Raw genomic sequence first — 16,132 nt, 5'->3', positions numbered from 1 at the left:
ACAACTCGGCAACATCTGCACGAATTACAGACGAAGGTACACTTCGGCACAGTAATGTCACTTCTAAGATTTGCTCTAAAGACCTGTTCCTTGTGTGCCTCATGGCCCACGTCCAGTTTGTTCCAGCCCATTTGTTCCGGCGTCGTTGGTCAATGAGAACGGGACATGTGATAAGAGATCGTGGCATGTGTATACGATGGGACGCTAGGCAGCTAAGAGCAGGGAGGTGCTGCTGTGCAGACTTCCAAGACTTTCAGTGTAGTTGACAAAGCAAGGAGCAGGGGCGCCTGGGTGGCTTAGTTGGTTCAGTCAGTTAAGCATCTGACTCGATTTCGGCTCAGGTCATGATCTCAGGGGTGTGAGATCAAGCCCGGCATCCAGGTCCTCAGTCAGCATGGAGTCTGCTTGGGATTCTCTCTCCCTCTGCACCGCCCCCCAAATAAATAAAATCTGAAAAAAAGAAAAAAAGAAAAAGCAAGGAGCAGTATGCTGTGTACAGGACACTGTGTGCTGTGTGAAAATTAAAGGGGGCGGACTTAACAGAATATGTATTTAAATTTGCTTGCTTTCGTGTAGAATTTCTCTGGAAAAATATACCTGGTAACACTGGTTGTCCATGATAAAGGGAACTGGGTGTTGGGGAGACAGGAATGGGAGGGAGCTGTTTCTTTGCACAAACTTTTTAAAAAATATATTTATTTGTTTGAGATAGAGCAAGAGAGAGAGACAAAGCACAAGCAGGGGGAGTGGCAGACTCCTGGCTGAACAGGGAGCCCGATGCAGGACTTGATCCAGGACTGCGAGATCATGACCTGAGCCGAAGGTGGACGCTTGACAGACTGAGCCACCAAGGTGCCCCCCTTTGTAGAAACTTTTATCTAAAACAAAATAATAAAGAATTGGCTTTTTGAACGAGTAACATTCATGAGGTACCCCAAGCACTCTTTTCCTTGAGGCAACTAGTATTCCCAGGTTCTAACGTGACCTTCCAGAAGCATTAAATTAATATGCAAGCAAGTAGCACATATTCTATTTTATTTTATCTTATTTTAAATTTTATTTATTTGTCAGAGACAGAGAGTGCAAGCAGGGGGAGCGGCAGGCAGAGGGAGAAGCAGACTCCCCACTGAGCATGGAGCCAGGACGCCGGATCATGACCTGAGCCGAAGGCAGATGCTTAACGACTGAGCCACCCAGGGATCCTGACACGTATCCTATTTTATTTTTTATTTTTTTAAAAAGATTTTATTTATTTATTCGATAGAGATAGAGACAGCCAGCGAGAGAGGGAACACAAGCAGGAGGAGTGGGAGAGGAAGAAACAGGCTCATAGCAGAAGAGCCTGATGTGGGGCTCGATCCCACAACGCCGGGATCATGCCCTGAGCCGAAGGCAGACGCCCAACCGCTGTGCCACCCAGGCGCCCCACGTATCCTATTTTAAACAAAAATTTTGGGACACCTTCCCCCACCCGTGCTCTCTCCCTGACAAATAAAATCTTAAAAAAAATTTTTTTTTTAAATCAGGAGAGGCGCCTGGGTGGCTCAGTCGGTTAAGCATCCAACTTTTGTTTTCATCTCAGGTCATGATCTCATGAGTTGTGGGATCGAGATACCCCGCCCCTGCTGTGGGGCTCCACGCTCAGTGGGGAGTCAGCCTGGGGATTCTCTATCCCTCTCCCTTTGCCCCTCCCCCTACTCACACTCTTTCTCTCAAATGTTTTTTTTTTTTTTTTAAGATTTTATTTATTTATTTGACAGAGAGAGACAGCCAGCGAGAGAGGGAACACAAGCAGGGGGAGTGGGAGAGGAAGAAGCAGGCTCCCACCAGAGCAGGGACCCGATGTGGGGCTCGATCCCACAATGCCAGGATCGCGCCCTGAGCCGAAGGCAGACGTCTAACCGCTGTGCCACCCAGGCGCCCCTCTCTCAAATGTTTTTAAAAAATTAACAGAAATGGTAGTATATCATATGCACTGTTTGCACGTTGTTTTTTGTTCACTTAATGCAGTTTGGGGGTCAGCCCATATTCACACATAATGTTTCTTCATGTTTTAAGAATTCTGCAGTACAGGGGCGCCTGGGTGGCTCAGTCATTAAGTGTCTGCCTCTGGCTCAGGGCCTGATCCCGGGGTCCTGGGATCGAGCCCCACATCGGGCTCCCTGCTCAGAGGGAAGCCTGCTGCTCCCTCTCCCACTCCCCCTGCTTGTGTTCCCTCTCTCGCTGTGTTTCTCTGTCAAATAAAAATCTTAAAAAAAAAAAAAAAAAAAAATTCTGCAGTACAGGGGTTCCTGGCTGGCTGGCTGGGTTGGTGGAGCGTGCAAGTCTTCATTTCGGGGTGGAGTTCAAACCTCGTGCTGGGTGTAGAGATCACTTAAAAGTAAAAATGTTTAAAAAGGGGCACCTGGGTGGCTCAGTTGGTTAAGCATCTGCCTTCGGCTCAGGTCATGATCCCGCGTCCTGGCTCCATGCTCAGTGGGGAGTCTGCTTCTCCCTCTCCCTCTGCTCCTTCCCCTGCCTGTGTGCTCTCTCTCTCTCTCTCAAATAAATAAATAAATCTTAAATAAAAAATATTTTAAAAGATTCTGAAATACCGTATATATACGTATATACGAAAAAGTACAGTATATATACAGAAAATAATTATAAAGCAAGCACCACCCAAGAAACAGGACTATCAGCTCCTCAGAAGCCCTCCAGGGTTCCTTGTAACCAGATTCCCCAGCTTTATGGAGACATCTTGCTTTTACAGCTCTATCACCTACCTCTCTCTGTTCAGCAGTACGACTTATTTTCAGCTGCTTTGGAATTGTGCACTAAGGCATCCTAATTGAGGGAATCTTTTGTGACTTGCCAGTTTGGCTAATCGTGACGTCTGTGATTCCTCCAAGCTGATCAAAGCAGTGGTGGTTCTATTTTTTGTTCTCGGCATCATTTCTCGAATGTATGACCATGTGTGTACTGATTGTAATTAGGACAAATGGTGAAAGGCTGTGGGATGCGAGCGAGGATGCCAAGGAGTAAGGAGTGCATGCTCCCACCAGGGACATGGGAAGGTGTCCGTGGCTCTACGACCTTGACAACACTTGGTGTTGTCAGACTTGAACTGTTACGCTTCGTGGGAGGGGAGGGCTACCAACTGTGGCTTGCACTGCATCCTCTCGACTATCGAGAATCTCCTCATGTGTTTGGCAGTCGTGTGGATTTCCTTTTTGTCAAGTGTTTTTTTCTTATTGATTTTTAAGGGCTCTTTACATACTTTGGATTAGTCCTTTTTGGTTCTATGTCTTGCAGTTATCTTCTGCCCACTGACTTATCGTCCACCTACTTTACAAAAACGAGTTGATTTAAAAATATTTAAATAAACCTCATGGATATAGTTTACACAGAATTACACCTGTTTTGAGTATAGTTGAAGTTTTGACAAATGTATGCACCTGTGTGACCAGCAGTATAATCGAGATCTGGAATACGCACCTTACCCCAGAAGGCTCCCCGTGCCTGTTTGTCTTCCCCCATCACAGACGGCCAATGCCCTGCTTCCGGCCACTGGAGCAGTAGTGCCTGTCCTGGGAGTTCACCTAAGTGGAACAGGTGTTTTGTACACTTCTGTACATGGCTTCACTTGGCACAGAGTTTTTTCGAGATTCGTCCATGCTGTTTTTGGTGTTAGTATTTTGCTGAGTGGTATTCCCTTCCACGAACTCCGTTTCTTTACTCCCTCATCTGTTGAGCATTTGGGTTGTGTCCATTTTTCGTCCATTACTGAGGAAGCGACTATGAAAGTTCACATACAAGTCTTTACGTAGACATGTTTTCCTTCCTCTTTCCGTTATCCTCTTTTGAGAGGACCATAAAATTTTGTTAATGAACAGTGAGCCAATTTAAAGCCCCTGTGCCTTCAACGGTTTCTGCCAAGACCCACTCTGTTCCTCCCCACTGTACCACTCCGGCTTTGCGGCCTTCACCTCTGGCCCCGATAAGTCTGTGACCTACGAGGACCACCAGCCTGCAGTCAACCAGGATGGGACAGGAAGGGCAGTGGTCTGTGTACACCATGTTGCCCCACGTCTCCTGCCCCTCCCCTGGAGTGTGTGTTGGGGGGGGGGGGCAGAACCTGTCCATGTGACAGACTGGTTTTTAGGACAAGGTCACTTGGAGTTTCACAGGAGTGCCTGGGTGGCCTCCCCCAGTCAGCTGAGCCTATCCGAAGGATCTGGCCCCTGAGTGGGGCACCTGAGGTTGAGAGGGGTGGGGAGAGGGGGCTACAGGGGATAACCCACGCAGCTTCCAAGAGTGGAGGACAGCCAGGGGCCCTCCAAGCCCGAGGGACTGAAACCCGCCATCAGCTTGAAGAGCTGGGGACGTGGACTGGCAGTCAGACGCCCTCACTTGGGAAACCAGCAGAGGAGCCAGCTCGCCACACCTGAACCACAGAGCAACAGAAAGGGTTGGATGGGCGTCATTTTAGGCCTGGGATGCAGAAATACACACGGAACATGCTTTGTCATCCTGAGCTGGATCAGGGGCTGAGGTGCCAGCAGGTGGGCCCACACCTGTCACCTGGCTGTCCAGGGCAGGGACCCTGCCAAGCCACACACCTGCTTCAGGAAGGAACAGGGCCAAGTGTGATCAGGAGCAGGCCCAGCTCCCGGGCTTTCAGGCGGGACTTCGGACTCCTGCCCCCACCGCCGTAGCTCGGCCGGCGCTGCAGCCCTGTGCATGCACTTCAAGGGCCAGGGGACCAGTGTGGAGGAGGCAGCGGTTCTGGGGTGTTTGTGAGGCAGAGCAGCTGCTTTTCCAACTTTATTTAGAAAAACAAATCCAGGTCCCAGTGCCCCTGCACCCTCCCCCACCCCAGCCATAATTTAAATAACTTAGAGACAGAGTTGGGGGTTGGGGTGGGGGGGGTAGAGCTGGGAGAAAAACCCACTACAGTCGCCGCAGCGCCCGCTTCTTGTCCGTCTTTTTCTTGGCTGCCAGCTTCTTATCCCGCTCCCCCGCATGCTTCTTGGCCATGGGACCGTCGGCCCCTCCCGCACCCCCAGGGGCCATGGGGTCAGTGGAGGGGGTGGCACCTCCACTGGCCAGGGCCCTGCCAGCCTCGGCGCTCCCACCGCTGGGCCCGCTGGCGCCCCCGTGGATCTCTGTGAGCAGGCGGGCGCGGGCAGCATACTCCTCGTAATTCTCCAAGAGCAGGCGGCCCGCCTCCTCGTTGAGGGCGGACTCGGGGTTAGGGTGGATCAGCAGGCACTTGATGGTCTGTAGGGAGAGGGCCATGGTCAGGGCTGGGCCACCCACAGCCCCCCCGAGCCTCTGGAGTCCAGCCTGAGGGCCTCCACACTGGCTGTTCCCTGTTCTCAACACCATCCCCTGACTCTGGCCCCACTCACACCTGTGTCCTCTCACCTTTGCTCAATGTCACCTGCACAGGCCCAGTGGCCAGTGACTGATGCCTGAACTGGACAGGGAAGGGACTTGCCCACGGTCACTCAGGAAGCAAGGGGGACAATTCAGACACTCACACCTGGGTCTGTTGGATTCCAGAACTTCCTTACAGCAAAACACATAAACCCAGGGTTGTCACTGGATTTACCGGGAATCCCAAACCAGAGCCAGACTCTGGGTGTGTGGATCAGACCCGAGAAAGGCACCAGGACGTAGCTAAAGGGGGACTGGTGCTTAAGGAGTACGCAGAGGGAGGTCTAGGAAGGGAGCCAGTCCCAATACCCTTCTTGAGCCCTTTAACAGAGGGGCAAACTGAAGCCAAAAGTACACAGACTCCATATAGGTATGGCCGGCAGCCCTGAGGAAGCTGGACGTGGGCCTGGCTGGACCAGCGGTGGCCCCTACACCGTGGTGTCTGTCCCACCTCCACGTTCAGCCACTGTGAAAGAGAGCCTGCAAGGACCAGAACATGCCTGGCCTCCATCAGGTGACAAGACCTTTCTCGCCTGCACACGAGGCCAGTAAGAGCGGCTCCCCTGGCTGCTAAGACATACAGCACACCTGGCCCAGCAAACACCACTGATGCCCATCAGGGACCCAGGACCACAGCCAAATTCTGACCAGTGACCCCACAGCCAGAGGCCCCTCCCGCAGCTCCCACACTGCAGCTCCTCGGGATCACCGGGGACACAGTCACTCTGTGAGCTCATCTCCAGTGTCCCTGGCAGCCACAGCGGACACTCCAGGGAGAGGAGGAGGATGTTTACCTTGGAGCTCAATCCTCCCCAAGTGCCCTGCAGGAAACCCCCTACCATTTGCCCCAGGGCTCATCAGCAATTCCACTGGAAAAAAAAAATTTTTTTTAAAGCAAGCTCTCCGCCCAACATGGGGTTTGAACTCACGCCCCGGAAGTCACATGCTCTTCTGACGGAGCCAGCCAGGCGCCCCTCAAAAAATTTCTTAAGCTTTGAGTGGGGTGGGGAGGCAGCAGGTGACCTAAATGCTTTAGTGGCCTGTGGGGATCACGGGTGTCTCCACACTGGCTCAGCTGACACGGCTCTGTGGGGGTGTCAAGCAGCACCCCTGCTCTGCCCCCACTAGATACAATAACACAAAACGTCCCTGGTGGGGCAAATCACTGCTGGTTGAGAAACGAGTTTATGAAAATATTCTAGAACTACAGTGGTGATGGTCACACAAATTTCGTGACTACCGGATAACTATACACTTTAGAATGTTGAATTTTATACCATGAAGTATAGCTTGGGAAAAAACCAACACCCCTAACCGAATGCTGACTTGTACCACCAGGAAAGCATCCTATGATACAAACCCATGGCTTGTTCTATAGCAAAGGTACCGAAGGCATGGCGCAGCCTGGACAACCATACTTAGTGTCCTGGCTGAAGCACTGCCAATCCGTCCAGAATTTTCCAGCTGGAAACCTGGATTTTTACACGGAAGCCCCCAATTCCTTCAGGGTTGATTTTCAAACGGACACCGTGCACCATGGCTCAGACATCAGTGGGATGTCCAGGAAGGAGGCGCTTGGGCCACCCCAGAACTCACCAGCAGCACATGCCGGATGCCCAGCTCAGCCGTCCAGTCCCTCTTGAGCACGTTGACACATATCTCACCATTGGCGCCCACATTGGGGTGAAAAATCTTGGTCAGGAAGTAGCCCTTGGGTGGGGAGGCAGGAAAGTCCTTCCCCAGCAGGAGTTTCATACGGAACAGGCCTCCGGCATAAGGGGTCCCCTCTGGAGTAAGGGAGAAGGGGTTCAGTAGGAAGGCTTGGGACTCTCTGGTACTGCAAAAAAACCCCAAAGCCTAGTCTCCAGGCTGGCTATGAGGCGAGTGCCCTGCTGCCTCCTCCACCGAGGCATTCTTGAGAGCATGATGGGGCTAGGTTCCCAGGGGACCCAAATGCCACCCCTGGTGCCTCTTCTCTCGAGTGTCTCAGTCATGTACCCTTCCCAAGAAGGACAGCCACTGCCCTCACTTGTCTTCCTGGAAAACTGTCTACTTAGAAGGCCCGCAGGCAACTGATGGGACTGTTCTGTCACTTCCACAGTCTTCCCATCTGCCCATCTCAGTGAATGGTTCTCTTCCCCCAACTTGCTCGTCTCACAAAAAAAGGAGTGGTTCTGGACCCACAGTTGTTCCTCATGTCCCGGTCACCACATCCCTCCGTGGTAGCCTGGGCAGCTGATCTCCTGGTCTCCTCCTGAATCTGACCCCACCTACTAGTCCAGCCAAGCCACTTCACCTCACCCGCGGAACGCCAGTGATCCACGGCCTCCTGACCGCCCCCTCCCCGACAGCTGAACACTGCAGCCTTCACATCTGCTTGAAATCCACCAATGGCTTCCTTTCTCAACTTCTTCCAGACTCCTACAAGCCCTAAAAGCTTCACCGGTCTCTTCTGTTTCTACCAAGTATCCAGGCCACCTGCCTCAGGACCTGGCCTACCAGGGAGCACTGACTCCTTTACCACTGTCCCACTCCCGACCACCTCCTCCACCACACCCTCGTGGCACCTCGGCTTACTCTGTAGAAACAAGTCACTACATCACTGCACGGTTCCACGTGTGATCACTTGGTTATTACTGTTCCCTCCCGTGACGCTGCGTCTGGCTTGTTCCCTGCCCTGTCCTGGGGACCCCCAGCATGGCAGCAAGAAGTCTGCGGTCATCCGGCCCACCCTCTAGGTCCCAGAGAAGCCCCATCTGACGAACCCCCCTAAGGCGCCCATTAAATGCTGTCTCAGGGATCAGGGTTTTCTCACTACCTACAGGAAAAATACCCATGATAATTGGTTATTGTGGTGCCCTGCCCTGCAAACTGTGAGCACCAAGAGTAAGAGGTGTCTCTGTGGGTCCACCATTGCGTCCCCAGCACCTGGCAGAGCCCAACTTATAATGGGGGCTTCCTGTTCTTGTCCTAGTTCTGCTTTTTTTGGTGTGTTCGTTTGCTTTTAGATTCCACTTATGTATAAGTGAAATCATATGCTATTTGTCTTTCTTTCTGACCTGCTCTTGTACTGAAAAGGAGAAATCCATAAACACACTCCCCCCTCCTTTCAATCCCACACTCACCAGGGCCCTCGATGGTGACCTGCAGGTCAGTGAGGTCTTCCTCATTGGGAAAGACCTTGATGCCATCAGGCGGGTCAGCAGTCAGTGTTGTCACCTCCTTATACACCAGGCGAATGATGTGGGGGGGCAGGTTCTCCACATTGGAGTTCTGGACACAGAGAGAGGAGGGTGAGAAGCTGGAGGGGTCGGGGCCTCCTACAGGATCTAAGGACGCAGTGACCACCCTGGTGTCGACCCTGCAGTCCCAGATCCCCCACCCAGTATGCTTCAAATGGCCGTCCAAAGCTGACCTCCCACTAGAAATAGGGGCGGTCTTCGAAGGGGGCTGCGGATGGGTCCACCTTCGCCAGTAGCATCCAAACTCGCTCATAGTCCGGCATGGTCCCCCATGATTCCGGGTACGCCCGAGGCCTACCCTGGTCCCCTTACCCTACCTAACCTTGGTGAAACCCTCTTCAAAACCCCAGCTCGGGGCTGGAGACGGAGGCGGAGCGTCCTTGCTCCCCGAACACCCACGAGCGAGCCACAAAGCCCCTGAGCCCTCCCCGGGACTCAGCCGGGCCTTTCCCTCCGGGGAACCTGCCGGCCGCTCAGGCTCCGCTCCTGCCCCGCCTCCAGGAAGGCCCGTGAGCCCATTCCAGGCCCGGGACCCCAGGAGGGCCCCCCCACTTCCCCGGGCCGTCCGCGAGAGGCTCCTGAGACCCCGCCTCCTCCTCCGGGGGGCCCTCCGACCGCCCCTCCCAGGCCTGGCCTCCGCGCTCACCATGACTGTGGCCGGCCGGGGGCGGGTCCCCCCGGCCCCCTTCCTGCGCTCTCCGGGCCGCCGGCTGGGGCGGGGGGCCCAACTGCTGCCGCTGCGGCCCTGGAAAGGCCCCGGCGGCCCCGCTCCACTCCCCGCTGCCTCCGATGGCCGCCGCGCAGCGCGCCTAGAAATCCGCCCGCCCCGAGTGCCCGGCCGCACTGAGCCGGTCGCGCGCGCACCGTCACCCCTTTATAGCCACCCGTAGGCCACACCTCCCCGTGGCTCCGGAGGGCCGCGCCTCGACCCGTGACGTCACCGCGCACGGTCCTGGGCGTTCGCGGCGCTCGCTCCCTTCCCGTAAGCTGCGGGAAGAATCAGGAGAAGTTGGGGAGGGGGGCGCGCGGCGGGTTGGCCAATGGGGACGCGCGGGGGTCGTAATGGGGTCCCTGGAGAATGGGGGCGCTGAGAAGGGAGGGTAGAGAGGGAAAAGACGCGAGGGGCAACGCGACCGCTGATTGGGCCGTTTGAATAAGACGCCTCCTTGGCCCGGCGTACGCGCGCGTGCCCTGACGCCCAGGAAATCGCGCACGCGACTAACGGTCGGCTGCGGAGCCTGGGCAAGGCAAGAGTGGGCGGGATTCGGGGGCTTTAAACGGATGATGGAAGGCTGACTGGCCAATAGGAAGGCGCAATTGTAGAATGGCGTCACGAGGCTCGTACGCGCCAGCACTTGGCAGAGAAGGCGGTGCCAGGGGGCGGGGAGGAATGGAGAGTAACCAATGGGGGCCTTGCCTAGTGCGGCCGCGGCCAACGAAATTGGTCGGTTTTGTATATGCAAACGAGGTGTGCGCGGCCTCCAGCGCCCGCTCCTCAGCCCACGGTGGGGGTGGGCGCTGGGAGTCGGCTACGTTTTTCTGTGAGGCGCCATTTTGTGCGGGCAGTATCCCGTGACCCGTGTCGTGCGTCGCGGGGGGCGAAGGAGCTGGCCTCATGGCTTTGAGGGCTAGGCCGCCTGTGGCTTGGGAGCCTGGCGAGGCGTCAGTTACGACGTCGGGTTTCTGTCTCCCCACGTGAGAGATGGACCCTGGGATCCCTGGTGATAAGCAGGAGGGAGGTTGAGGCACGGCCCTGCCTGTGACGGGTCCCCGGCCTCCACCCTGCAGGCCTGCACTGAGGGCGCGGTGTCCCCAGCGGGCCCCCGGTCTCCACCGTGCAGACCTGCAGTTACTGGGTGCGCTGGACTCTGCCCGAGGGAGTGCACAAGGACACTGAAGGAAGGGGTTTCAGCTGCCTCGTGCAGGGCCCCCACGCCCCCACCCACCAGCAGTGACAAGGCTGAGGTGGTAGTCCAACCAGGCCCTACAACAAGAATGCATCCAAAAGACACAGAAAGGAGGATACTGGGTGGTTATTATGTAGCACATATCGTCGTGGGCCAGACAGACATCGTTCTTCCTCCGCATGCCTGGCCGTGGTCCTGGTCGTGGTTGCCCTTGATGCTTCCGACAACCCTGTCCGCTGGATAGTGGTAGGAGTGCGCTCCAGATCTGAGCGCCGGTGCTGTGCAGGCTGGATGCTTTTGGAATAAGCAGAGTGAAAGGGATGAAACCCTTGCTGTCGTGGAGTTTAACACCCTCCTGGGGAAGCCAGACAAGCAAGAATATACTGTCCTGTTGGAAAGTGATAAAGGCTGAAGAAGGGTACATCAGGGCCAGGGGGATAGAAAGGGAGGGAGGGGTGGAGGTGGTGAGCTATGGGAAGGTCTATGAGAAAAGCATTCAGTGAGAGGGAATAGCTGGCACAATGTCCTGGCAAGGGGGTCACACCCGGTGTAGTTTGAGGCACTGCCAGGAAGCTGGCAGGGCTGGGTCAGTGAGCTTGGCGAGTGGAGGAACCGAGGCGACAGAAGTAAGGGGGGAGGCAGGAAGGTCCCAAGTCCAGGCTGCGGTAAGCAGTGTGTTCTTTCTTTTAATCAAGGAGGAGCCGCTGGAGGCTCTGACCGGAACATGACTCCGTCTGACCTCTGGGCAGGAACAGAGGCCAAAGAGGAGGTGATTGCTGTCATGCAGGTGGAGGCGAAGGCACTCAGAGCAGGTTTGTGGCAGTGGGGGTCGGGAGAGGTGATGGGATTCAGCGCAAGTCCACAGGACCTGATGTGGGGGAGAGAGAAGGGTCGCCTATGCCCTGAACAGTCACCTTAGAATGGGGGTCAGCAAACCGAACCCAGGACTCAGTTCTGCAGAGCGGCCTAGCCAACATGCAGTCCAAGGTGGGGGGCGGGGCGGAGTGGGGAGGCTGTGTTCCAGTCACCCTGTGTTTACAGAAGCAGGCGGTGCCTTCGGTAGGTGGGTGTTTACCAACCACTGGAATCCCAATCCCAACATGCACCATCCCTGCTGAAAACTTTGCAAGAGTCCCCTGCCCCACTACATTTGACGAACCCCTGCGCTGCTGTAAGCACACTCTCCCCTGGGCCCCTGGGCTGCCTTTCTGTGGGTCCCCAGTATCAGCCAAGCTGTCTCACTGGAGGACACGTGGCTGTGGGTCCCCTGTACCTGGAGAGCTTTCTCCTCCCTCTTCTTCCTCCTCATGGCCTCAGCTCACCTTATCTTCCCTCACCTCCACTCCCATGCTTGTTCACTTCACCCTCTTTGATCTGGGTCTGTCAGAATTTGTCCTTGCTTGATTGCTTACGTGTTATCACGGTCGCCTCTGAGTAGATGAGCCCCAGGAGAACAGGGACTCTCCTCAGCCCCTAGCAGAGTGCCGGACACATCGAAGGTGTCCATTCATTCAACAGATATTTACTGAGTGCCTTCTGAGTGCTGGGCACCATCCTGGGTGCTTAGGGTACCTCTTTGCTCTGTAGCGGGGAAAGGCAGACATAAAACCGTCCAACAAATAAGTAAAACTTAGGGTAGGTGGAAGGGAGCAAGAACTGTGGAAGAAGAAGTAGATCAGGGAGGAGCTCGGGGTACTAGATGATGCGAGTGCCATGATGAATTTTATAAGCCAGGTGGCTGGGGTAGGCCTCACCAAGCAGGTGTCATGGGAACCCAAGTTTGAAGGAAGGCGGGAAGGGAGCTATGCGCGTGTCCGAGGAAGAGTGTTCCAGGCAGTGGGGACAGCTGGAACATAGGCTCAGCACACTGGAGGGACGGCAGGGAGGCCAGTGTGGCTGGAACAGAATGGGGCGTGGGGGAACGAATCGTGGGTGGTTGGGGTGGGGGTATCACACAGGGCCTTCAAAGCCTTTTCTCTGAGGGAATAGGGAGGCACAGCAGGGTGTTGAGGAGAGGAGTGCCATGGTCTGACTCAGGCTTTCCAGGTCATGTAACTGCGTAACTGAGGGGTGGAGAAGAGGGGGGTGAGGGCAGAGGCAGGGCCTCTGTAATCCTGTGAAGGGAAGGGACGGTGATGGCAGCGAACGATCTGTAAATGGCCAATAAGCATGTGACAAAATGCTCGACATCATCAGCCATCAGGGAATTGCAAATTAAAGCCACAATGAGATCCCACCTCACACCAGCAGGATGGTTATTATGAAAACGTCAGACAACAGCAAGTGTTGGACAGGATGTGGAGAAGTTGGAGCTCTTCCACAGCTGGTGGGAATGGAAGATACTACTGGTGCTTCGGAAAACATCCTTGCAATTCCTCCAACGCTCAAACAGTGAGTTACCGTGTGACCCTGTATTCTGTTCCCCGGTATTACCCCAAAGAAATGAAAACGTAGGTGCACACAAATAGTCATACACAGAGGTTCACACAGCATTACCATGATCACCGAAAGGTGGGAACAACCCAGAAGCTCATTGACTGATGGCGGACAACCCCGCTGTGGTCGAGCCACATGGCCGTAGGAAGGAAGGGAATTCTTACACGGGCTACAAGTTGCGGGAGACTCAGAAGTGTTATGCTGAGGGAAAGCAGCCAGTCACAAAGGACCATGTATTTTATCATTATTTTATTTTATTTTTAAAGATTTTATTTATTAGAGCATGAGCCAGGGTGGTGGCAGAGGGAGGGGGAGAAACAGGCTCCCCGCTGAGCAGGGAGCCCGATGCAGGACTCGATCCCAGGACCCCAGGATCATGAGCCGAAGGCGGGTGCTTAACCGATGGAGCCACCCAGGCACCCCTGGACCACGTATGTTATGATCCCATTGACATGAAAAGTCCAGAATCATCAAATCCATACATACAGAAAGTAGATTAGTGACTGCCTAGCTGGGTGTGGGGATGGGGGACAGGGAGGGGGCAGCTAATGGGTGCAGATTTTCTTTTTTGGATGGTAAAAAGGTCCTAAAATTGTGATGGCTGCACAACTCTCTGAGCAGACTAAAAACCATTGAATCGTGCACTTTAAATTGGCGAGTCGTGTGTATGGGGTGTGAATGGAGGGGGCGCTTGCCTCTGTGGTCCTGAAGGCCAGGCTCCTCAGACCCCGAGGGAGCCAGTGAGGAGTTTTGCTGTGGGGAGGGTGGTGAGCGGGTTTGGTATTTCCATGGAGGCTAGCTCGGCTGCTGTGTAGGCTGGATGGGAGGCTTGGAGTGGAGGCAGGAAATCCAGCAGCAGCTGGCCCTGGAGTGGGCTCGTGTGACGGCTTGGCAGTTGGAGAGAAGGGGACACACATGAGAACTAGTCAGGAGCTGGCCTAGCGACGGCCTTCTGAGTCGGCGTGGGAGACTGGGGAGGGGTGGGGATGGGGTGGCTTTCCTTTGCTCAGTACTGGTGACCCGGAGACTTAGGCATTGAAGCTCAGGTTGTCCCTTCAGCTTGAGTTCTGGATTCACAAGTTAATCGTCATTTCCCCTGTTCATTTGTGTTAAATTACGAAAGACATAGGTACTTGGGGAGAATTCACGCAGTCATCCAAGTGGGGGAAGGTAATCTGGAGGTGCTGCTCCTGGCCTCCTTCCCCCCACACTCCTACCCCCTCAGTTTACCCCTGTCAGGACCCTGGTGTCTTCCCCACACCTCCTGGAGGTTGACCTAGAGATGTCCGTGTCCTCGTTCCCACACGTGCCCCCTTGTGGGAGTGTGGAGACCAGCTGTTGTGCATTACTCTTCGATAGGAGCACACCGCGGCTTCTAGCATTCTCCGGCCAGCGGGCGTTCACGCCAGGTTCAGTCTGTGGCTCGAAGCTGCAGTGAGCATGCTTGAACATTTATCTTTGGGCGCAGTTGTGAGCTTCTCTAGAGAAATTCCTAGAAGTGGGATCGTGCAAAGAGCCTGTGTGTTTGCAGTTCTGCCAAGTGGCCCTTGTTTGGATCCCCACCGTCATCAGGACCTGACCCGATCATTCAACAAGTGTTTTGTTTTGTTTTGAGCACCAGCTGTTTGCCAAGCGCTGTTCCAGGTGGTTGGGATGGATCAGTGACCAAGACAGGAAACCAAACAGTGCCTTCCTGGGGCTTTCATTCTAGTGGGGAGAGAGATAGGCAACCCATAAGCACAAAAGCCAGGGTGGTCACCTGTGGTTTGCCCCAGATGCAGGACTTCCAGCTCTAAGCCTGGGAAAGTCTCGGGCTAGTTTGTAAGAAAAGTTGGTAGGATGAAATGATACTAATCACCGGAAAAAATAGAGCAGGGTAAGGAGTATCGGTAATGCTGGGGAGGGAATTTGAGGCAAGGTGGTCAGGGTAGACTTTCATCGAGAAGGCGGCATTCGAGCAAAGATTTAAAGGAAGTGACGGAGCACGTTTTGTGGAAATCTGGAGGAAACCATTCCCGGCAGGGATGCAGCCTGTGTCAGTGTCCTGATGTGGGAATGAGCCCGAACGTCAGCCGTCTTGAAAATACGTGCCGTCTGGGGCAGACACAGGTGCTCTATCTTTCCTGTGCACCTTCTTTCCCCCCCCTTGTGGATGAGCGTCTTTTCGTGCCCAATACCTCCGTCTTCCTGTCTGAGGCCGCCGTCTGTGGCTGCTGGCAGGGCCTCTGCCCTTGGTGGACTTGCTCTCTCTTAGCTCGGGCATCTGCAGGCATGGAGAAGGTGATGAATGAGAGCCGAGTGCCTTTGTGTCCCAGGAGCAGAGTCTGAGCTCTCCTGGGTGGGAGTGGGCTTCCTTGATGGGGGGTCCTGGGATCGAGCCCCACATTGGGCTCCCTGCTCAGTGGCAAGCCTGCTTCTCCCTCTCCCACTCCCCCTGCTTGTGTTCCCTCTCTTGCTGGCTCTGTCAAATAAATAAAATCTTTTTAAAAAAATTTAGAAGGTTCTCACAATCACCCACGAGCACAGTAATAACTGATGCAGGCCGGAGAATCACCCATGGAGGCTTGAGGCAGCAGGTGGAAGTTTGAGGAGGAGCAAGATGGCCGGGCGGTGTCACAGGACCCTCAGGCGGGGTGCTTCCTGTTTACAAAGGTGCTCAGCCAGCCAACGAGGTCAAGGCTGGTATCAGCAGTCCCAGCTGGGCGAGGGCTTGGGCTCCCCGAACACTGATGCACCAAGAGGTCAACATCACTGCTGCGATTCTCCTGCCGGACGTACACAGCCTGGACCTCTCCGCGAGGGAACCTCAGACCCAGGTGCGGGGACTTGTACAGAATAGTGTCAATGTCATGAAAAAGGCAGAGGCCTATTGAGGAGACGTGGTAAGCAGACACCTCGCCCCACGTAGCAGGGGCTGGAAAGCAGTTGCTCTGAAGGACAGTATGCGGACCGTTGGTGAAACTTGAACGTGGACCTTATCAGCGTGAAGTGCTTGGTTTTGATCATTGTCCTGTGGACGTGTATGAGAATGTCCTTGTTCTTGAGAAGTGTCCTTTTCGGGATAAAGCGTTATGACATATGCAGCTTACTTTCAAATGCCTCTGGAGGGAAAAAAGGATATTTATA

General features: G+C 54.6%; 2 protein-coding genes across 3 annotated transcripts in view; one reads left to right on the top strand and one right to left on the bottom strand.

Annotated features, from left to right (window-relative positions):
- Positions 1–4,793: 4,793 nt before the first annotated feature.
- UBE2S (ubiquitin conjugating enzyme E2 S) lies at positions 4,794–9,543 on the bottom strand. Its single transcript, XM_040633803.1, has 5 exons — positions 9,441–9,543; positions 9,310–9,363; positions 8,547–8,694; positions 7,018–7,208; positions 4,794–5,262 (listed from the first exon to the last, which is right to left on the bottom strand). Exons 2-5 carry the CDS (start codon positions 9,310–9,312, stop codon positions 4,933–4,935), a joined length of 672 nt encoding a protein of 223 aa, XP_040489737.1. The 5' UTR covers positions 9,313–9,363; positions 9,441–9,543; the 3' UTR covers positions 4,794–4,932.
- Positions 9,544–9,605: 62 nt separating this feature from the next.
- The window catches only part of NAT14 (N-acetyltransferase 14 (putative)), a 60,349-nt gene continuing 53,822 nt past the window's right edge, over positions 9,606–16,132 (top strand). Inside the window, exons 1-3 of one of the 2 annotated variants that reach the window (XM_008709787.2) lie at positions 9,606–9,645; positions 11,266–11,382; positions 12,821–12,961. The gene's annotated coding sequence lies outside the window, so the exon portion shown is untranslated. Of the gene's footprint in view, positions 9,646–11,265; positions 11,383–12,817; positions 12,962–16,132 lie in introns of both variants that reach the window. The other variant, XM_008709786.2, reaches the window with a different exon arrangement.

The sequence above is a fragment of the Ursus maritimus genome, unplaced genomic scaffold, assembly GCF_017311325.1.
Source record: "Ursus maritimus isolate PB19 unplaced genomic scaffold, ASM1731132v1 scaffold_19, whole genome shotgun sequence".
NCBI lineage: Eukaryota > Metazoa > Chordata > Mammalia > Carnivora > Ursidae > Ursus > Ursus maritimus.
The sequence above is the reverse complement of the archived record's forward strand: the minus strand, read 5'-3'. Positions and strand labels throughout refer to the sequence as shown.